This window comes from Solanum lycopersicum, chromosome 7 (genome assembly GCF_036512215.1).
Source record: "Solanum lycopersicum chromosome 7, SLM_r2.1".
Taxonomy (NCBI): domain Eukaryota; kingdom Viridiplantae; phylum Streptophyta; class Magnoliopsida; order Solanales; family Solanaceae; genus Solanum; species Solanum lycopersicum.
In genome coordinates this window covers 14,983,530-15,007,509 of record NC_090806.1, presented here as the reverse complement: position 1 = coordinate 15,007,509, position 23,980 = coordinate 14,983,530, and the positions used below count along the sequence as shown (strand labels likewise).

Genomic DNA, 23,980 nt, shown 5'->3' with positions numbered 1-23,980 from the left:
GATGCAGGTTCTTTATCTGATCCACATAAAGGTTGATCTCAAACAGGCTATTCGTTCACACATGGAGGTACTACTATATCTGGCGATCTACAAAGCAATTCATTATCACTACTTCTTCAAATCATGTTCAGACAATAGTTATTCATGAAGAAAGTAGAGAATGTTGTGTATCGTTGAGATCGGTAACACATTTCATCAAAGAAAGATATGATTTGAAGTGTAATGTCAAGGTAACCGCAGTGCTCTTTGAAGACAATACTACATGCATAGCTCAACTAAGAGAAGGCTTCATAAAAGGAGATAGAATGAAGCACATTTCACCAAAATTATTCTTCACACATGATCTCCAGAAGAATGGTGATATTTATGTAAAATAAATTTGTTCATGTGATAATCCAGTAGGATTATTGCGAAATCTTTACCAGACTCAATTCTTGAGAAGATGGTACACAAATTTGGTATGTGAAGATTTAATAATATAAAACGTGGTCCTCATCAAGGGGAGTAGAATAAGCATAGTACTCTTTTTTCCTTAGACTAGGTTTTGTCCGATTTGATTTTCCTAGCAAGATTTTTAATGAAGCATCAACCAAATGCGTATTTAAAGATATATGTCCTCTTTTTCCTTCACCAAGGTTTCTTTAGTTAGATCTTATTTGAACATCCATGGAGGAGTTTTGTGGAAATTGTGGATGTCAAGCGCGTGGATAGTGTATGGAGTTGCCAATTAAGTATGTGGTATTAGTGCACGAACTTGTGCAAGGCAAATGGATAACTTGTGTATGCCATTGTTTGCCACGTTCATATGGGATACTGTTTCTCTGGTCTCTTTCTTATTATAAAGCTTAGTTACTTTTATTGCACATTTGTAGTTATCGCCATTTACTATATTCAATAGTCCTTCATTGTTGCTTCATTGCTTTGGCAATTTAACACACCTTACGCGTAACAATTAACAAAGGGGTGGAAGCATAATACGAATGAAAAGAAGTTTAACATGGCTGGATAAATGAACAGCCATACTTCAAAAAAGGTTCAGTTTATCCAATAAACATACCCTTCGGTGGGGGTAGAATATATAAAGTTGGTGCATTCACTCAACTAACTTGAAAATGAACTCTACTAGGAGCCAAGGAAATGTTGCAATACACTATACATGCACTGCTTATAGGCATGACCTACGCGCCCCTCTACAGGTCTATATTTCAAATTCATCTTGTTTCCCAGTTGTAGGAACATTGAGTACACACTGCTTACATGCGTGACCTTGAAACTGAAGACGTAGAAGGAGCACTCTGTAGCACAAGGAATGATATACCAATCAGTAATGATTTAACATATGCATAGATTAATATGACAAGCAATCTGAGTTAAAATGAATGCAATTAACAGCAGTCAGCGGCAATGTTTTGTCCCAGATTGACCACATATCGACGATGTTGACAGATAGGGACAGTGCAACAATTACATCATCATGTCCTTTCCCTAGTTCATTATCCCTTCAAAACATGACTAAACAGCCCCTTTTTTTTGTTTGGTTTGGCAACAGTGGAAGCTCAGAACTGGGGACTACTAACTAGCTATTGACACTTACCAGTTGGTAATCAATTATTGAAATTTCAACTGTATATGCATATTGATTATCAAAATTAATAGACAGAATGAACAAATTTGAAGCTAAGATACAGTGGACAGCTTGAAAGATGTTAAAATGCATAATGGCAATGAGTCAAGTTCTTACCAAGGGAATGCCCTTTGTTGCTCTCTCTTCCAAGAACCTTGAGGGCTTGAAGAAATTACCATATAGTTCTGACCACTTCTTAAGACTTCTATAGATATGTCCAGCACCAACAGTGTCAGCCCAGAAAACAATACCACCTCTGCCAAAAACAGCATCATTGTCAAAATCATTTTGTAGATGATTAAAATTTTAATAGAGATAGTATTACCAAATACGAAATGTTAGGACGGGCGTTTAAAATACAAGGTCATGATTTCTCATCCTTAGGTTTCGGGAGTAGAGGAAATATAGTGGTAGCTGTTTTAGTTGAAGACTTTTCTCAATCCTTTTGTTCTTTCCACTCAGCTCTATCTTAAGGATGCACAAGCACTCCTATCTTATTGAAAGCTTTCTAAAGATTTCATGTTAGCTCCCATCGTCCACACATCTGAATCAGTAGTAATTCGCCCATGAAAGCAGGATCCACCTAACCCATTCTGGCCCGCCCATTTATCAATTCATTCCATCTTGACTTGCTCAATTCAGCAATCAAAGTTGGTCTGATATAGCTAAAACTGACCCATGAGAAATCTAATCAAAATATTTGTAAGACAACATTTTTTTTTAATTGATATTTTGTAGATATCCATAATAAACAAAATATTTATTAGGCACTAAACAAAGTAAAAGAAATTAAACAAAGAAACTAAAAATATATATAGTAAGAATTGTCGAGCTGGTTATGACACGTTTCTTGACCTGGAAGTATCATTGACCAACCCACTTGTTATCTCAGCTCATTTTGACCCCCCAAATTTTGCCCTAACTCGCCCATTTGACATCCTTAGTAGTAACTAGTAATCACTTGGAACAAGTTTCAAGACGTAATTTGACTTTAACATGGAGGGTGACTCTAATACAGAGGGTAACAAATTAGTGTTGATTTCCATAATAGCGTAGACAAACTAACCGGTAAGATGGAAAACTCATTCCAAGGACAGATGTGACATCAAGGTCAGAGGCTCGGACTACTATCCCTTCATCCAAAACACGACATGCCTCATTCACAACTGGAAAGAGTATCATCTCAACAATTTCTTGGTCAGTGATAGATATTGGCTGCGAGAAAATTCACAAAAAAGACAAACACTGTTATTCTCATTAAGTTAGAACCCAACAGGCCCCTCTGAACATATAGTCCATTCCTGCATCTTTAAACCCATTTTACTTAAAGATTTTTCCTTTGCAAGAGTTTTTCTTAGATAGATATACCTTTCCTCCAGGCATTATGTTGGCGAGCCTTCTTGATTCCTCAATAATTGGAAGCACAGTAAAATCAGGTCTTGGTTTTCTTCCCTTCTCATAAATATAGTAGCCTTTTCCGTTGTTTTTACCTGCAAAACCAGTATCAATGGTGAAAAGCAAGACAGTGAAGCAACAACACAAAGCATACAGACTTGCAACATTACCATTTCTACCACTTTTTATTAGAAGGTCGATCAACGGAGACTTAAAAGTGCGATCAGAAAAAGCAGAACGAAATTCCTTCCCTACAGCAACAGCCACTCCATATCCTGTTAAATCCTGAAGCCTGCAAGATGCTTAAGCAATTATTTTCATGCCAAACTAAAATAGCTATGAATAGGAGTACAAAGCATGCCATTTGAGCCAACAATCACCTTAATATAGCAACTAAAAAAGAAGATGACTGTTTCCCTCTGTGTTCCTTGCAAATTTCTAAGCAAACAAATGCAGTATATTGTAACAATCATCAAAATCTAACTAAAATAAAGGGGCAGGAGGCGTGCACCTATTCAATTTCACAACCTATAATATATAACAGAAGACAACTGCTTCGTTCTCTAACTTTTCTTTTGTACTATGATAGCATGGGAAGAACCACTTGTTGACATGCCAGCTTTTTTCAAAAAAATATGCCACCAGGACCAGCTTGTGTTTACCTAAACTAATTCCACTAGGTAACTGCTACCTCACCGGCATAGATGCTTGAACAGATGGAAAGGAATCACCTAGTGTTTTTTTCTCCGCTGGGATTTGAACCTGAGAGCCATGATTCTCAACCCACTTTTATGACCACCAGGCCACACTCTTGGTGCTTTTAAATCAATCAGTAAAAGCCTCTTAACAAGTCAAGAAACATGGCACTCCCTTTTGATGTATAGAAAACTGAATCTGAACAATATTTTTCACTGATATTTCTGTCTGTGGATGCATTTAAAAATTTGTATCATTGAAATATAATATTCCCTTCATTCCATGTTGTATGTTGGTGTTTGACTAAGTACAGAGTTTAAGAAAAAAAGAAGACTTCTGACACATAAGCTATATGAATATTACCTACCAAAAATATCTCAAAATCTTGTGATATCCATCATGCCACATCATTCTTATCGGAGCATGACATTAAAGGTCAGATGGGAATGTGCATATTACAGCGTTTCCAAATATAGAAAGATGTCAATGAATTAAAAAAACCAAAAGGATGGAGTGTTACATAGAAAGGAACACAAGGACTAGTCATCTTAAAGCTGTTATAAGCTAAAGAAATGAAAAATAATTGCATCAGCAGAGATCAGCTACCCGGTTTCGTTTTGATATGTTTTATCTTGTATGAAATGAAAATGCAGCTACATATGGTAAATTTAGATAAGGAAGAGAATTACTGGAAGGGACCCATAGGGAGACCAAAGCTGGCAATTTGTGTGTCAATCCTGAATACATTCACTCCTAGATTGACCAGAATATGTGCACCCTGGGAGTAGGGAAAGAAGGTTCTATTGACAGCAAAACCAGTACAATTTCCCACCACAACAGGTACTTTTTTAATTGCCCTTCCAACAGCCATAAGGTCAAGAATTGCTTGGGCAGATGTCTTCTCAGTTCGTACTATCTCCAGCAAAGGCATAATGTGAGCAGGACTGACCATAACAATAACCAAGTTAGCAGTTGGAACAGGAAAAGATGCTGTTGTAGTAAATTGGTAACTGCCTGCATCTACATTCAAAGATTTGTTACGTAACTTGAAGATAACCCTCTTCTAGCAGAATCATTACGTTGCTATTCATTTATCTGTATTCAGATCCAATAATATGTTTACTAGATGTCAGTTTAATTTAGCTTTTACTTCTAAAAATCTCATCTTCCACATCCACTAAGCGCAAAAGATAAAGAGGAATTGAAGTATAAGATACATGAAAAACAATCCTGTCCCTCGAAGCTGTCTCACGAGCAAGTATTCAATATCAAATTTTTGTTTCACATTGTTATATTTCTATTTTTAAAATTGCACGTTTACCCTTCTCTTTTAGTGGTCATATTTCGCAGATTAATCACAACTATACAAAACTTTGCCATGGATGACTTCATACCTGAAAAAGTGGGCCCCGATAATCCGATCCTTGGATGTGGTATTTTCTCCAATAATGTTGAGGTCAATAGTAGATGTGTTTGTTGCCAAAATACAATGTGGAGGACATACCTTCTCAATCTCGCTAAATATTTTCTGTTTTAGTGGAACATTTTCAATGACAGCCTGCAAACAAGATGAGAGTGAGACCGCCAGAATTACAACAAATCAAGAATCAAAATTCTGATCATCCCCGTTGTTGCAATAGTAGGTGTTAAATAGTTGTACTTAATTAGGACAGATATAGACTTTCACGGCCTTCTTTGAGAAGTTAATGCCAGTTATTGACTTATTGCTAGTGTTGACAAACACAGGAGCAACGACAAAAGATGTTTCTAGTTCTTACACTAGTTGGACTTCCTAATGACCTTGATTCCTTGCGCAACTAGATTTTCGCTAGTCCTACTGTTTCTACATGAACTATTTTTCTGATTTCTCCTTTCTCCATCACCCGATCGCAATGATCTCATCACCAACCATTGCCTCCTCTCTATTCTCGCATCTCAAACAATGAAAAATTGAACATCTCAGATCATGGAAAATCGACGGAAGGAGGTCGTCTTGCAAGATCTTAACTAAATTCGGTTAGTGTACATAGACTTTGCACAGTTGACCCCCAAAAATACTTTATGTTTTATTTATATGAAGAAAGATATAATGAATTCTTTTAAGTATTGAGCTAGTATGCAGACATCTCCACAAGTAGCCTCTATTGTTCAGACTAGTACCTTTTTGCTGATAATTTTGTTGCTTGTATTTCACACTCCAATACTCTTTTGAGGTCATGAACTCATCCCTTTTCTGATGACAAATCACTTTTTTCAAATTTCAGCTATTCAAACTCTTCCCTTAGTTAATTTAGTCAATGGGTTTTAAGCAAAAACAAAAGAAAATGGACAAGACAATCCCATATCCTCGGTCATTCTAAGTTATATTTTCTTTATATTTTTGGTGTCCTTTAAGACTTGCATTTGTTAGCCATTTGATTCTACCCTCTTTTTAACGACCTTTTATTGTGTACATATGTGTGTGTGTATAGAGACTAATAATTATAAGCATGAATGAAAAATATGAACAAAGAACTTGAAAAAAAAATCGTGAAATATTAATTGCTTGTGTTGCCTCTTCAAAAAAGGCTCAGCAGTAAGGAGAAGTATGTATTAGAACCTTGATGACAACACTGAAGCACACATTAAGTGAGGCGAAGTGCTCAACATGTTTAGAGCTTTGCTTCAAGGCTTATGCGCACCCTTGAAAGCTCTGCATTAGATAGTTATACAGAATATCCCACTTTGGTAGATAGGTGTTATGTATTCTGTGAAGACTGTATATAAATAGGGCTCAATATATACTTTATGTATTTGAATACTAATATTTTTCCTGAGTCTTGATTTCTCATACTAGGGTGTTCAAGAATCCACGTGAAGAGAAATGAGAAAAAGAGGAAAAGATTATGAACATTTAACAGCAAAACATAAGTTCAGCAGCTCACCTCTATGACCATATCCACATCCTTAAAATCTGAATAATCCAGTGCACCTTTAACCATTGAAAGGGCTTTATCTGCTTTATCCTGTGGCAAATTCTTTCTAGCTACCAGTCCGCTGACATTTGCTGTAATATATGATACATCCTCATAAGTTTCTACACATAAAGGACCACTAAGGGACTGTCAAGAATAACAGGCATCATCGACTAAATGACTAGAGGTATGAAATTTAATTGTCATAAAAAATGTGTTACGACAACCTTCAATAGCTTTCATCCCCTTCTGAAGAAACTCAGAATTAATTTCCTTAAGTATAACAATTGTGTTGCTAAGGGCAAGGGCTGTAGCTATGCCTGAACCCATTAAACCTCCACCTATTACAGCAACTTTCTTGACTGTCCTAGGTTTGAGGCCAATATCAGTGACATTAGGTACCTGGTCAGTTATGAAACCAAAGGTCATCATACAATAAGAATAGATTGACTCGGAGGGAATGTAGACGTCTTAGTACATTTCAAAAATTCAAAAGTTGGGAGCGGATCAAAAGCTATTAGTATACAAACTTAAAGAAAATGGTATAAAATATAAACTAGTAACTGTACAAGTTCATTACATGAAACAGATTCAAAGAATCTATATCACCATAGGAAATTTTTCTGATAACAAACTTTACACACATCAAGGAAACCCATTCCAACATCAAATCTCAAGAAGAATAAACCAAACTAAATTAGCAAAGAAAAGGATCAACGAGCTATAGCTTAATCACACGTGTAATCATTCTTTATAGAGACTTTTTATGTAAGCAGATAGTTTTGTATGTCACGGCTAATGCATTAATCTCTTAAATATGGAATTACTGATACATAAATTTTAAAAAAAATGACAATCTGCAATCAAGAATCCAGTTTAATAATAAACAGTAGTTTAAAGAAAATGAGTCAAAGCTAAAGCAGCTAACTAGAGGATAGGTAAGACTTGGAGGGTGCATAAGTTGTAGTCATCCCAGTAAACTTCCTATTCATTCTTGCCTGCTCAAATAAATATGCTTACAAGGAACTCCAAGCTTCATGCAAGCATCACAAATCTAAACAGTGTAGATTCATACCCTTCACGGTTCAGGATTTACTGTACCATACCTTCGAAGTTGCCCGTTGGGAAAAAAATATATGAACAAGACCCTTTGATGTATCTGACATTAAAAGGTCCTTGAATACTTTAGCTTCCTGCAAAACATTCAAAAGAGTTGTTATGCCATCTTGAGAGAAGGTGTTTACGACACAAAGATATTGTTCTTGTTGACTAGGAAAAGATACCTTGAGAACCCCATTATATCCTCCATGAATGATGCCTTCTTCAATTACCTCAATGCACGCCATGTGCTGAGGCATATTCTTAACTGTCTGTTTCACTTGTTCCCTAGCCACCTTCAGTATTTCATGTGCTTCTGAAAGGGAACCAATTTTGTCTGTCTTGTGAAGGGAACGCATCCAAGGCTTGCGCCTTTCTGCAATATCAAGTGCCCACCGTCTAGATACTTTTAATAACTCTGCTGAAGGGACAATGGCATCAATGAGACCAAGCATCTTCCCTTCCTCCGACATTATTGGCTTAGATGTCTGCAAAAATTGTTTGCAATATATAACGCCATTTCGATGATTCACTTGATTGATTTACAAAATTTAAGTAAGAACAGAAACAATCTGATAAGCAAATATTGGAAACTAAATAGAGGTCATTGTCAGGATGAGCATATAAACTTTAGAACACAGAGAGCAGCAAACGATCAGAAGTCGAACCATGCTCACATCTAAGGACATTACATCATAATTTTGCTCCATTTTGTTTAGGAGTTGTGAACAAAGAGATATCCAATCATAATATAGTGACAAGAATAACTGTAAACAGTTATATTAACATGGTCCAAACAGGACATGCATTGATCCCCAACAGTTAATTTGGAAATGAATTGATAGATCAAATAAATTAGCCTGGGAATCTTACACAGTTAAAAATCAGGGGAAAAAAAGTCACAAGTTCCAGTTTATTTACTGAAAAGAAGACAAATGACTTACCATCATAAGTTCAACAGCTTTAGACAACCCTATAAGCCTTGGAAGACGCTGTGTACCTTAAGAAGAAATATTTTCTCTATGCTTAGTTAGTTGGTAAAGGAAGAGAATTCAAAACCTGCACTCAAGTGCGACAAGCATTATGTTGCAGAGTTACCTCCAAATCCAGGCATGACTCCAAGACTGAGCTCTGGCAACCCCAGTTGTGCTCGTGGTGCAGCAATTCGTGCATGGCATCCCTGCAAAAGCATACACTACTTAATTGAATCTCCAAGAAATAGATACAAGATGGGACAAGTTTATAGAGATCACAAACCAATGCCAATTCTAAGCCACCTCCGAGTGCAAGTCCTTCTATAGCAGCAACTGCAGGCTTTTTACCATCTAAACTTACAAAAATAACAGGATTGAGAGATTTGTAAATGACAATGGACTATAGAATGATAGTGAGAAGCGCCGGGAGAGAAAAGAGCTGTATAATGGATATGAAATTGTAATTTAAACAGTGTCAACTACCTTCCATCATGTTAACCACAAGATTAACAGAAACATCAGGCATCTGAGATGTATCCCCTGCAACAATCCAATTCCATTTTTCAACAAGGATATATTCACTAAGACACAAGTTGAAATGTACAAAGATGAAAACAAAGTAATCCTACCAGTCGCATGAACCTTCTGAAAAACATTGATATCAAAACCACCAGAAAATCTCCCCCCATTTCCTGCATAAAAATACAAAGAAGATAAACATGAGATGCAAAGGAAGACTCAAACGCAAAACACATATACGCCTCAATGAATACTACAACTCCAATATGATTTCATCATATTATAACTAATTACCAACCTCCTTTATTTAGGCTGACCTTGTACCAGCTATGCAAAACTCACCACATAATTCAACTTTAAAAAATCCATAAAGCAACATATCACAGTAACAGTTCATATACAAGTCCCTTAGAAAGTTAAATTTATTTTATAGTTGAAAACAATTGCCGGAGGTATGTATAGGGGGATTAGGCATTCTTAAATTAGTATAAAATGAGTCATTAAACCTCATCAAATTAGGAAGAATTAATTAGTGAGAACTGACCAGTCAAAACAATAGCTTTAACATCGTTTCTCATCGTCGCTTCAGTCCACTTCTCCTTCAATCCAGCGATAACTGAAACAACCAGAATCAGAATCCAATCCAAACACATGAATTGAAATTGGTAGAGAAACGAATTAGCTTACTTGGAATAGCTAAAGCATTGACCGGAGGATTAAAAATGGTGATCACTGCAACGCCGTCGATTCCCACCTCCATCGTCACCTTAAGAGTAGCCATTTTTCAACTCCCGTGTGGAGTATTTAGGGCGATTGAGGAGAAAGAGAAAAAGAAAAAGGGCTCGAATAAGGAAGTTTGGTAGTGGTGATTGGTGAATGTATGTATTTAATGGTGAGGTGAGTGGGTGTTTTTCGTGGGCAAGGAAAAGTTGCATGTCTTGGCAAGTAATTGAAGAGCAATTTCCCAATACTTACTAACTTTACAATTTCATCACTCCTCGCTTTCAATTCATTTTCTACTTTTTTTTTCCTCCGTCCATATTTGTTATATTAAAAATTAATATTTGTCTAATTTAGAAAATTCAATTTTTATGCTTATTTTATGGTGGCAAGCTAACACATTTTTTAAAATATTAAATTTAATAAAATCAAGAATAAAATAGTAATATTATTTCTATAGTTTATTATTTATTAGGGATTGTGTTAAGTCAGTGACAACTATTACTTTTTTTTCTAAAAAGTTAGCATTCAACCTTACTTATTATTAGACATATAGAGTATAAAAATTTTAGTTTTCCTTTTTTTTTCAAAAAATTAACATTCAATCTCACTATTATTGGACAGAGATAATAAGAATTTTAATTTTGCTTCTTTTTTTTCAAAAGATCAGCATTCAACCTTAACTCGTTAAAAAATATTCAAATTTTAAACTAAAAAATCGACTTTCTAAAGTCGATCATATAAAGAATTATTTAAAAAAAATAATTGAGGATCAATTTGCTGAGACCAATTCTATATATAACTAATAAAAGAAAGATAAATATGAATTTTCTTCTAAAAGTTAATACATTTCGACCTCAAGAAGTTGGTATAAAAAATTTGATTGATAAGCTAAAATTTGGCTTAAATAATACTAAACCTATCTTTTCAGATCGATTTGATAATTTAATTAAAGTTCTTTTCAATCTATTATTTGAGGTCAAGTTTTTGTGATGACCGACTTTGGAGGTTTTTGTCTTTTATTAGTATTGTGAACTTCATTTAAAACTTTATTGACCATCTTTAAAAAGTTTCAAAGCATGGATTTTAAAAATCAGATTTTGTGAAATTGTCATTTGTTAGAAGTTGGCGTAATTGTAAACTTTTAAAATAAAATTTGAAAGTTTTTATGTTTTAGAGATACTTTAAAGAAGATTAAAATTGATTTTGGCTGGAATTCCGTATTAAAACTCAAACCAGAAGACCAATAAATTGCTTCTTATTTGTATGTCCAATGTATCAGTATAATTTTAGGGAAAGTTTCTCAGAAAATTAATATAACATTAGGCCATTAAAAGAGAAGTCATACATATAAAGGGAAATTAAGCAAATACCTTTTTTATATTTATATTTTATTAAATACTTACAGAGATCTCATAAGTACACTATATGTATGCACTTTCAACGAATTTTACTTAACTGATATTAAATCAGTATTATATATTGTATTGATATCATTAAGGCTGATATTTTAGCTTAATTAATACTGATGAGTAATATTTGAATAAGAAACCTTCATGCTACCAATACAGTAAATATATACTTATTTAATATCAATTAAGCAAAATTATCAGTCTTCATAGTACCAATACAGTATATGACATTGATTTATATTAGCTAAACGAAAAGTAACAACCTTAATAAATCGGGGTATGGGCTATAATTTTTTAAATATTTTTTGAAAGTGAATATTTCTTAAATTACTTTGAGTTGAGATATGAAAATCTAATTATTTTTATATTTTATGGCTTATTTATGTAATTTTATCTATAAAAAGTTTCATAGTCTAAATTTAAAAAAACAATACCTTTAATCAAATATGAAGGAGTCATATCTAAGTAATCATAAACCATGGTAATACACTAGGTATGAGTAATTGAATATTGAACAAATACTATCAATAAATAGATAAGTAGATGAGTAACATAATAATATAGTGTTGATTATTAAAATTTTGATCAATATTTTATTTTTTAAAAAGAGATTTAACTTTCTAAAGAAGAAAAAACAGCTATAGTTGACCACTAGTTTCTTTGCACTTCAACACCGGCTGAGTTGAATTTGACTTAGAATCAACCTGCCTTACAAAAAGAAATATAGGCGGCATCACATAGATTGATGGATTCAATTTAATAATTTTTTTTATATTTATATATAAAACTAGATAAATAATACATATATTAACAAAATTATTTAATAACATTGAAAATATTTTACATTTATTATTTTTAAAAGAATTAAAACGGTCAAATTCTTAATCATGATTCGTGCGATAATAAAGTAAAACAAAATAAAACATCATGAGGGCTAGCAGAAACAAAAAAAGAAAGCATATAAGTTTATGCGGGAAATTTCAGCCAAATTGTAGGCTGGCAAATAGTCTACAAATGAATAGTGTTGGTTGTTAAATGTAAATCACTGCGGGTTTCAAAAGCTGACGGACGACCAAGTTGGAACTTATTGGTTGTTACACATTTTTTGTTTAAACTTGCTTTTGTCCACAAATATTTTCCAACCCAGAGATGTAGCGTCGTATCAACATGAGTTCAATATATATTGATTTTTTAATTTTAATTTATGTAATAAATAAAATTTGAAGATCAATAATTTTATATGTATATCTAAAATATGTATATTTGAAGTTATTAATCTATTGTGATTTATAATATTTTTTTTACATTATTTTTAAATAGTATATGTTATTTCTGTTCCAATTCACGTGATTAATCATAAATATATTCAGTTTCTAACTTATTGCGATTTTTGGAAATTTTAATATTTTTTCAAATAATATATGTTACTTTTTCTATTCAAATTAGTCAACCAAATTTGTTATTTGATTTTAAAATATTTGTAATAATTAAATTATTGTGACTTATAACATCTTTTATGTAACTTTTAATAATAAATTATCTCATTTGTTCAAATTCATATGACAATAATAAAAATTCAAGAGTCAAAGAGAAAAAAATTAATTTCTTAATTAAAAAATATTTTAAAATATTTTCTAATTATCGTAATTTAAAGCATCTTTTATGTAACTTTAATAGTAAATTATTTCTTTGTTTAAATTCATACGATAATGATAAAATTTTAAGAGTCAACGAGATAAAAATTTAATTTTCTAAAAAAAAATGTGTCTCTAATATATTTTATAGCTAAAATATACACTCTTTGTCCACTTTTATATGTTATCTTATATTTTTTGAAAGTCCATTTAAATAATTTTTAAAGTTAAATTAGATTACGCTAATTTGAAATTTTAAATAAAAAATTTAAATATTTAAAATTATACAAAAATTATTATAAATTACAATTTTCTATATATCAATATAATTAAAAAAATATATTGCAAAAAAGCTCCTGTAATTTGATTCACAAAATCGTGATAACTAAAAGAGGACAAAGACAGAATAACAAGTGGAGTAATTAAATTTGAAGAAATTTAGGATTAAAATGTTTGGAAAATATAATTAGATAGGAGCATATACTGAAAACATATAAATGCAAATCAACAAAGACATGAAATGAGGGAAAAGTAAATGGGCCCAGACAAGAACCAACTTTTCGGCTAATAAGGTAACTAATGGTGTTAAATTGTCCAATAATTTACAGGTACAACCATAAAACAAGAAAGCACAATACTGTTTAAGCGTAAACATTACCCAAACACCAAAAATACCCTTGGATAGGAAGCACACAGGTAGTTTAAACACATGTCTGCTTCCCAGCCTCTTATAGTAATACCAGATATTAGGTGTTCATGTCAGCGTGAGTTTATATATGTTTTTTGTCTCAAACTTAAATGATATATATAAAATTTAGAGAGCTAATTACTTTTTATATATTTTTTAAAAATATTTAAGTTGTTAATTTTGTTATAATTTGTAATATTTTTTCCATTATTTTTATATAATATATGTTATTTCTTTTGTTCTAATTTATGTGACACATATGAAATTAAAAGAGTCAACCAAACTTTTAATGATATATGTTGTTTCACATTCAAATTCATTTGTCACTAATAGAATTTCAAAAAAAAATCTATTTACTTGTTAATATCGTAATTTATAGCACTTTTTAACATCATTTTAAATATATAATAAAATATTTTAAATCATTACTTATTGTGATTTATAGAATTTTCAAAACATAAAACGTATGTTTAAGAGTAGTGGGTTTGTAATCTCTATTTAAATTGTTCACTGTTGTGGTTTATAATATATGTTGTAAAAATGTTATACAATTTCATTCTTAAAATTGTACCATCCATTTCAATTATTTAATCCACATTTTCAATGATTCTTTTTCTATCTAACAACTTTTTTTAATTTTTAATTTTTCACATAGTAAATTTAAGAGCATAATGTTAAAGATATTTTAATAAATTGACATAATTTTTTATTTTAAATCACAAAACATAAAAATACTCTTATTTTGTAAAACTTTACCAAAAAAATAATCAAACAAGTTAGAACAAAATGGAATATAATATATCAATTTTTATCATATTTTTATAGATGAGGAAAGGGTCAGGTATACTGCACGACTTTGTCATTTAGAATTGTGTCACGACCCAAATCCGGGTCGCGACTGGCACCCACACTTACCCTCCTATGTGAGCGAACCAACCAATCTAAACCTTAACATTTCAAGGTAATATCAACATAAAGTAATGCGGAAGACTTAAACTCATTAATAAAATCAATAACTATTATTATTCCCAAAATCTGGAAGTCATCATCACAAGAACATCTATAATCAAATTACTAAACTAAGAGTATTCTAAGAAGCTAAAAAAATACATAAGAAGCTAGTCCATGCCGTAAGTTCAAGGCATCAAGACTTGAAGAAGAAGATCCAGTCCATGCTAGAAGCATTAGCTCACCCTGAATTTCCGATGTAGTAAGACTGGCTTGAGTTACTGTTGAGTCGAAGATGACGGCACGTTTGCTGCATTCCACAAATAAACAAGAAGAAAACAATAAAAGTAGGGGTCAGTATAAAACACGGGTACTGAGTAGATATCATCGGCCAACTCAAAATAGAAAACAGTATGTATTAAGCAATATCATTAAATCAACTAATATCCTTAGCATGCAGCATTTACAGTTACCATAACCCTTGGTTACAACACCAAGCACATCAATGAGGACTCACCCTCCTCATCATACTCATTTGGAAATTTAGTTCATTAGATTGGATATATTAACATATTTCAAGATTCATTATCTTTATTTCCCTCGTGTCGGTACGTGACACTCCGCTCCTCAATATACTATCCTGGTGTCGGAACGTGACACTCCGATCCTCATTCTATCCTGGTACCGGAACGTGGCACCCGATCCACATTCTATCCTGGTGTCGGAACGTGACACTCCGATCCTCATATACTATCCTGGTACCGGAACGTGGCACCCGATCCATATTCTATCCTGGTGTCGGAAAGTGACACCCGATCCATATTCTATCCTGGTACCGGAACGTGGCACCCGATCCATATTCTATCCTGGTGTCGGAACGTGACACCCGATCCATATTCTATCCTGGTACCGGAACGTGGCACCCTATCCCCTAATCTCACCACTTTCGTTCATCAAGCCTTCTTTTATACCAAGGCATCATCATTAACAAAGTAGATTAGGGTTTCTTTTCAAGATTTGGGATTCAATAGCTTCATCATGCTTATTTATTCACAATTACATAATCACATCATTCATGCAAGCATACAATTAAGCATATAGAAGGTTTACAATACTACTAACACATATCATTCGCTATCAAGAGTTTACTACGAATAGCATGAAAACCATAACCTACCTCCACCGAAGAATTGAAATCAAGCAAGTTAATCCTCAAAGCTTGGTGCTTTCCTCTTCTCTCGATCGTTTCTCTCTCTCCCTTCTTGTTCTTTCTGTTTTCTTATTCAAACCCTCTTTCTTTTACCCAAACTAGTATATAATTAAGAATAAAAGATGGCAATAATACCCCACTAATTAACTTAAGGTTACCTCTTTTAACCCTCAAGAATTTGAGTTATTAATATAAACCCACGAAATATATAATTATAGCAGGAATAGTCCAAAACGCCCCTTTAAAACTTAACCAGAAATCCGACTCCAACTGGGATTATGCAAACTGTGACGGGCCGTCGCGCCTGCGACGGTCCGTCCTGCTGTCTGTCGCATAGTTCAGAAACTTGATTTTGGGTGAATGGCCTGTGACAGTCCGTCCTGCCACTCCGTTACGAAGTTCAGAGAGTCGATTTTCAGTACCCAATTTCAGATTTTCTAAGTGTTTTGAAACGAGACCCTGCGACGGTCCGTCGTGCCCTTGACGGTCCGTCGTGGGGTCCATCGCTTCTGCCAGTTTTTCCAGAATTGAAGTCTGTTGCTCAAAACGACTAAACAGGTCGTTACAAGATATACCACTTGTTATAAAAATAATTTATATATACTCCTATTTAAACACAAATAGCTCACATATACGTTTTCCTTTAACGGAAATGAAAAAAATAGTTATTTTAGTTTTTTTTTTAAAAATATAATCCCATATGGATATATTTAATCCTCCTCAAACATTTTTATTTTTATTTTTTTTGTTTGAATGACTAATTTAATTTTATACTTCGATGGTCAAATTTATTTGTGTTTCACAAAAGTTATTATAGATGACCAAATTTTTTTCTTCAAATACAAACATAAATTATGATATAGACAAAAAATAATAATTTTAAATTATAATATAGCCACAAAAAACAGTTCAATTGTTTTTATTTACACTAAGAAATGAAAGAAAACATAAAATAAAAATAAGAAAATCAAATCATGATAATCAAAGAAATCAAAAATAAATTACGTACGAATGATTAAAATATACCTTAAACTCCATCATAATAATCATATATACGCCTAAATAATTTTTTGAAAAAATTAAAATAAAAAATATAAATTTTAAACTAATTTTTTCATTTCCATTAAATAACGGATATATATAAGCTCATTTTATAACAAAATATATATAAAATCATTTGTACAATAATTAAGATATATAAATCACTTTCTTAATATATAGCATCTCAAACTCCAAATATTGAAGTTAAAAGATATATCAAGTCAATTTTTTCGTTTATTGATTAAAATAAAAGCGTACATCTTCAAGGAGCTGTGAAATATTTAAAAACATAATAGAATATTAGAATTCTATTAAAAAAAAAGTGATGGGAGGTCCCACAAGTATTAAAAGCAGATAAAACAAAGACGAAACAAAGAAGACATCATAAGTAACATTAGCAGCAAAAGAGCAACACGTGTAACGTCCTTTATGTCCAACAAAAAAGAGTACACCTATGAAGCAATATCATACAATTCTTTTTAAGAACAAAAAAATATAAAATACCATAAATGCCTTTGCCTGGAAAAAGGCATGTGGTCCAGAACCTGCTTATACATACACATTTGAAAGAAAAAAAAACTTGTGGTTTGGCCATATGATTTATAATTATTTGACGAAGAAAGATAAATAAAATTTTAAGGTAATGAGTACTTTAACGATGTAGATAAATAGAATTTTAAGGTGGATGGTATTTTAAAAGTAATGGAGTGAAAATATAAAAAATAAATATTAATAATGAAATTCAAATTTTGATTATATAACACTAAAAGAGTGTTAAAAATCCACCAAGAGTCATTGGATCAATTAGATCATTTATTTATTGGATGCTCTACGTTAATTTTATACAAATACTTTTTAATTTCTATATGAATATACATATTTCGTAAGAAAATTATAAGTGGGTGCTCAAACACCTGAGAGACTCCATGTGGATCTTTCCCTTTGACAAATATCTCAAATTTTCAAATATTAAAAAAAATTAATATGTAGATCAATTCTAATATTTGAGAGTCTTTAAAAATTTAAAAATTATCTCAAAATTTATATTTTATAAAAAACATATTATTTATAATTTTGGACTAAGGTCGATGTGAAGATGAATGGTTCAAACATCAAATTATTACTCTATTTAAAAATTCTCTTAATGGTTTTTAACTATAATGCTCAGATCTAAAGTCTTGGAACTTAATTGGTTAAATATGCTTTTCGATTCATATGTCTTTCATTTAAAGAAAATATGAAAAAAAGCATGAAAACTATTTTAATTTTAAATGAAATTATTGTTATGATATTAAATTTTATAAAAGATTTTTTATCGAATTTAAATTAGTTGATAATGTATTTTAAAGGTATGTATGTATCACGTGGACGCATTACTATTTATAATGATGCAATAATTATATTATCCACGTGGTATGTATGTATCTTTAAAAATACATTATTAAATATTGTTGGAGGTAAAAGATCAACAATTCCAATTAAAATTCTGATATATTTTAGAGCTTTTTCCCAGAAAACAACTGAGATCTATATCTCAGTCCTACTTTATTGTATAAAATTTATACATTTATATACATAATTTTTATTCGAACTTGCTCTCTAAAGTCACTTCCAATTACAATTAGCAATTTTTCATATGCAAAATCCATAATATTTCTCTATAATTTTCTTCATATTAATTTGTTCGTTGTAATGACTTTTCATGAAATATATTCCGTATAAAATGACAATACAAATTTATAAATATTTATAAATTTTTAAACATATAAATATAAACTATATATTTTTTAAAAATTAAATATTCTTAAAATTTATAACAAACGCATGATAAAATTTCACTCGAAAATAACTTACAAAAATATTTTGAATTTTTCACCAAACGATATTATCCTAGTCTAAAAGAAAAGGTAGTGTTGGTTGTTACCCAATAAGATATTATAAATCTAATCCCTTGGAAACAAAAACGAAAGGAAGTTTTTAAATCGTTGAAAGAACTTCAACAAAAAATTAAATAGATAGATAAATAAATATTACTCTTTATTTGAAGTGGGACTTGAGGGCGTAAAAATACTGCTTTATGCAGTTGTACAAATGCACTGATAGATGGTTTTTCTTAAAGGTAATTTAGTCTTATTATTTTGTATTATTTCTATGGGAAAGCGTGTACAACAGGTGTGATGATAATATTCTCCCTACACTTTTCTATTCTAACACCATCTTCAACCCAACTTTATATTAACAAGTTGCCATTTTATATTGGTCACATAATTTTTTTTACCCAATTAAAAGATCTAATCCAACCCAATACCTAGACCCATTTCACTGATGATTGAAACATTTTTCTCTGTTCTATTTTCCTCTGTCTTTTTCTTCAAAAAATGGTAGATAACTTTCAATAAAAAAAAATAACAGCTAAACTGCAGGCATTTAACTCGGCAAAACCAATTAAATGCAAATCTTAAGGCTCAAAATAGCAACTTTCAACCCAACAAACAAACAAGTAAAATGAATACTTGAAACTCAAAAGAAAGAAAAAACAGCTAATTAAATTGCAGAATTTAAATCCAAAAATCACAGCTATAACCCAATAAATAGCAGTTAAAATGTATAATAGTACGGCAAAAAGTACACCATCAAATAAGGATGAAATGGTTTTCATTTAAACATCAGTTTAAAGCCTTACATAGCAGAAATCTTGTGCATTTCAAAACCAAACTAACTTTAGAATTGTACTAAAAAATTTATATACATTTGGTAGTAGAACAAGCAGAACTACCTACCCTCTGCACTTCATACATGATTTGACGACTTAGTTTCAACAATGAGTTGTGGTCCAACCTTACCTCGACAATGACGAATCCCACTCATCGTCCGTTGGAGAGTACAAGTGAGGATGTGCTCACAAGTACTGAACTGAATTTTGAAGTTCTTCAATTGAAGGACATTTCTATTTCCTGCAAAGAGGTTTTTGAACACTCACAAGGTTCCTTTGGAAGATCAATGTTGGCTTTGGTATTTGATTCGGTTTTTTAATAGAAAAATGTAATGATCCGAAAGGTCATTTTTTAAAATTTTAAATATTAGTGTAACTTGACTTAATTAATCGATAGTTAAAAGGCTAAAGTAATAATTTATTTAAAACCATGGGTTACTTGACCCATATATATTAAAATAAGTTAGTTGATTTTAGCAATTATATTATTATAACTTGAAAAAAAAAAAAAAGAAGAGCATGAGATGCCGTAGGTCAAAGAGGACAAACACAGGTACTATCTGACCCTTTTCATTTTTTTCCCTTTTCAATTGTTTATGTTAGTAACATGCTTAAGAAATTGAGGGTTTGAAATATATATATACCAATAATGACAATAAAAGTGACATTTACTAATAAATTTGGAATTTGAATATATAAGGGGTAGAGTAATTTATAAGTTATGTTTGTGATCCGTTGGTTTAGGGGAGCGTAAAGTTTAACGAGAATGATGGCCAAATTATTAGCCAATCATTAGGAAAAGGATACGATAAATGATGACTTTAGCATATAATTAATTTCAGGCGTATATAGATTTTGTGACTCAATTCTAGGGGTCTGTGGTTTAGGTATTGCCTTGTTACTTGACTAAATTTGGATTTTTATTGATAATTATCACATTATAATTAAGGTTTTGATATAGTAAGATAGGTAATTGAATATTAAGAATATGATATTATATGAATACCATTCGAATTATAATATCGCAAAAAAACTGGGACTTAACCTTAGGCTTAAAACTTGAAAAATATGATTGTTAAAATGTTAATTGGCATCAAGATTTACGAATTTGATTATAAATTTGGGTGAATTTTTGTATCAAGGATAAACACTTAAGTAACGTGGGTGTTGTTAATGTTAAAATCTTATTGTGGTATATTGTTTGGATAGATTGTTTTGATTTGGAGCCCATTGAAAGGGGGGAAGACTTAAGTATCGAAAAGATTGTTCGACTAAATGAGAAAGTGGATTTCTAAATTCTTGTTAAGTGTATGGAATGCGTGTATTTCCTTGTGGTATATGTTTTGGAGCAACGGGATTGGTGATGGGTTGACTTGTCCACATTAATTAATTCTAATGATAAAAAAAGGATAACAAAAGGCAATGTGATTAATTGTTTATGTGTGATGTGTTGAGAAAGGTTTGATGGCTTGTTGAATCATTGTTGATGTGATTTCATGTTTGTGTGATTGTGAACTGTGCAATGTTATGAAAATGGTCATCTCCTCATTATTTGTGTGAACATGTCATTTGCATTATTCTGAGATATGGTTGTGAAAGTGTTATGTGCATTGAGAAAGAATGATAACTTAAAGAGGATGTACCATTTCGAGGGACGTATCGCGTGCCGCGATGGATACTATATTTCAAGGGACGTATTGCGCGCCGCGATGGTTACTATTATCAAGGATCGTGTCGTGCGCCGCGACAGATGCATGGACAGATATGTCCCCCATGGGTCCCGGACTGAGAGACAGCGGGTGTGTATCACTAGGTTAGACATGCATCATTATACTTGACATTGCATTCCATTACATTGCACATACTTATCATTAGTGAACTTGATATTGTGTTTTGTTGATCTAGTGATTGCCTTTTTGCGGAACTTGTGATTGTTGAATACTGAGCTTGTTATTGAGGATATATAATTTGTTGAAGTGTTGTTGTTGAGGATATGTAATTTGTTGAAGTGTTGTTGTTGAGGATATGTAATTTGTTGAAGTGTGTTATTGAGGATATGTAAATTTTTGGAACTGTTGCTATTAAGGATATCTAATTTGTTAAAATGTTGTTGGTTAGGATATGTAATTTGTTAAAGTGTTGTTGTGGAGGATATGTAATTTGTTAAAGTGTTATTGTGGAGGATATGTTATTTGTCTAAATGTTTTTGTTGAGTTACGTGCTATGTAAACTGTGAGCTGTTAGGTTTGGTTGATTTTAATGCAGGTTGTAGTTGTGGAGGTTCGGTTGGGGGTGGTAGGAGTACCCGTATTTCATCCCCTTAGATTGTGTTTAGAGGTTTACTTGTTGAGTACCGCGTGGTTTGGTACTCACCCCCTGCTTCTACAATTTTTTTGTAGGTTGTTAAGCCTGAATTTTTGTTGTACTTGTCATTCTCTTCTTTTCCAAGGCTTCTAGGAGATTTGTGAGGTAGTTGTTTGTCATCTCAGCGAACTTTCCTACTCCTGTTTATGACTTTGTTTTTACTTGAAAGACAACTTCATTTTAGACTTCTATTTTATTTCAATTCTAATATTTACATTAGAGGCTTGTGCACGTGACAACTTGGTTTTGGGAATTGAATTAATATGACTTGGTTTCATAATGGAAATTATTGTTGGATTGTCATTTACTTCCGCACTTTGTTAGATATTGAATTTTAGGCTGACTTGTCTTGGTGGGATAAGACGAGTGCCATCATATTCATTTTTGGGTCGTGACAAAAAATTACCTAATTACACATCATTATCATATTTTTCCTATCATTTTAAAAAATATCAAAAATCCTTTTTTTTTCTCTCATCATTCCTTTTCTTTTAGATATATTAATTTGAGATCTTCTAATCATAATTTTTCCCCCTTTTTTTCACTCCACAAATCTCTCCACAGTCACTTTCATTAATCTATTTTTGAATTTCAAATATTTTCTCTTTCCAATAAAAAATTTCAAATTATTCAAGAGGTAGGTTTCTTTCATCCACTTTAATTTTTTATTTATTTTATTTTTTTATCTTAAAAAATTACTAATCTTTTAATCCCGGTCTATTAATGGAAGAGAGGTGGAAAAATCTTGTTAATGCACATAATACATCTTGGAGTGCATTTGAAATGGTTTCAGAAATTTCTAATGGCGGTCTTGATACACTTCATTTCATTCATTCATTTTGTTAGTTTTTTTTACCTTATTTTCAATATATCTCGCTTATTTTGATTTTTAAATTAGTCCTTTTTAGTGTTATCATTGATTCGATGCATCACTGCTACAATAACTTTGTTTTATGCAATGTATCATGTTCATATTTAAGGTAATGCTACATAACTCTAGTTGTTGAATCTATGATTAGTGTTTATCATGTTTAATATAAAGGTACTTGATACATAAACTTTATGTTATACATCACACAAAAAAATGTTATTTGGAACAATTACATGTAAAATATTTTTTTTTAAAAAATAAAATATTGTATTTTTCGAACAAAAATAAGATAGATAGATAATAATATATCATGCACTAATTTTTTAGGCATGATATGTAAATTCAAATTCATACTAAATGTATCCGACACAAAACAATTACCAAATAATACTGTATCAATCTCAATAAATACAGTTCATACATAAACTTAATATTCTGTATCTAAAACACTGTGTATCAAATTAATTGATAGGTGCATGATACATAATATATATCAAATTCAACAGTTTTACAAACTTTATTATATATATAATTATATGTATCAACTGATCACTGTTGTTTTATGTATCCCACACAAAAAAATGTTATTTAGAATAATTATATATATTATGTTTCTTTTTATAAAATACAATATTTCTCAAACAAAATAGGATACATAAATAGTAATATATTATGCACTAATTTTTTAGACATGATACATCAATTTAAATTTATATTAAATGTGTCTGATACAAATCAATAACCACACAAACATGTATTCATCAAAATTATGTATCTCTTCAACCTTTTTATACATTGTTTCAATGTGTTGTGGATACACATGAATAATTTCATAGCATCAACATGGACTACCCATGGCTATTACCGGAAGGAAATTTGTAAAAAGAAGATATCATATATTTTTAACCAACCCAGTTGTCCAACAAGTAGGCAGAATCAAGTGATGTTGCCCCTCCCACTTCAAAATTCACACCTTGCCTGAATTTTAAAATATTTATTTCATTTTTTCCTTCCAAATATGGTGCCACTAATATATGAGAAATTTAATATCTTCGCATAAACATTCAAGAGGAGTCCGGATACTATAACACGAGAGCACAATTAACAATGGACAAAAAA

General features: G+C 31.5%; 1 protein-coding gene across 1 annotated transcript; it reads right to left on the bottom strand.

The window, feature by feature from the left end:
- Positions 1 to 975: 975 nt before the first annotated feature.
- Positions 976 to 10,330, bottom strand: LOC101248790 (peroxisomal fatty acid beta-oxidation multifunctional protein AIM1). Its single transcript, XM_004242886.5, has 18 exons — positions 9,948 to 10,330; positions 9,805 to 9,876; positions 9,371 to 9,433; positions 9,225 to 9,281; positions 9,025 to 9,092; positions 8,866 to 8,947; positions 8,712 to 8,767; positions 7,953 to 8,255; positions 7,776 to 7,862; positions 6,897 to 7,071; positions 6,640 to 6,761; positions 5,110 to 5,273; positions 4,405 to 4,659; positions 3,190 to 3,311; positions 2,993 to 3,114; positions 2,691 to 2,839; positions 1,742 to 1,880; positions 976 to 1,295 (listed from the first exon to the last, which is right to left on the bottom strand). The coding sequence occupies exons 1-18, from the start codon at positions 10,039 to 10,041 to the stop codon at positions 1,254 to 1,256; spliced, it is 2,172 nt and encodes a 723-aa protein (XP_004242934.1). The 5' UTR covers positions 10,042 to 10,330; the 3' UTR covers positions 976 to 1,253.
- Positions 10,331 to 23,980: the final 13,650 nt, after the last annotated feature.

Excerpts from the sequence above, each read along its gene's own strand:
- LOC101248790 (XM_004242886.5), bottom strand. The coding sequence starts at position 10,041 with ATGGCTACTCTTAAGGTGACGATGGAGGTGGGAATCGACGGCGTTGCA. Across the intron at positions 7,072-7,775 it reads CCCAACGGGCAACTTCGAAG|GTACCTAATGTCACTGATAT; the intron begins GTATGGTACAGT and ends ATAACTGACCAG. Across the intron at positions 5,274-6,639 it reads ATGTGGATATGGTCATAGAG|GCTGTCATTGAAAATGTTCC; the intron begins GTGAGCTGCTGA and ends TCTTGTTTGCAG.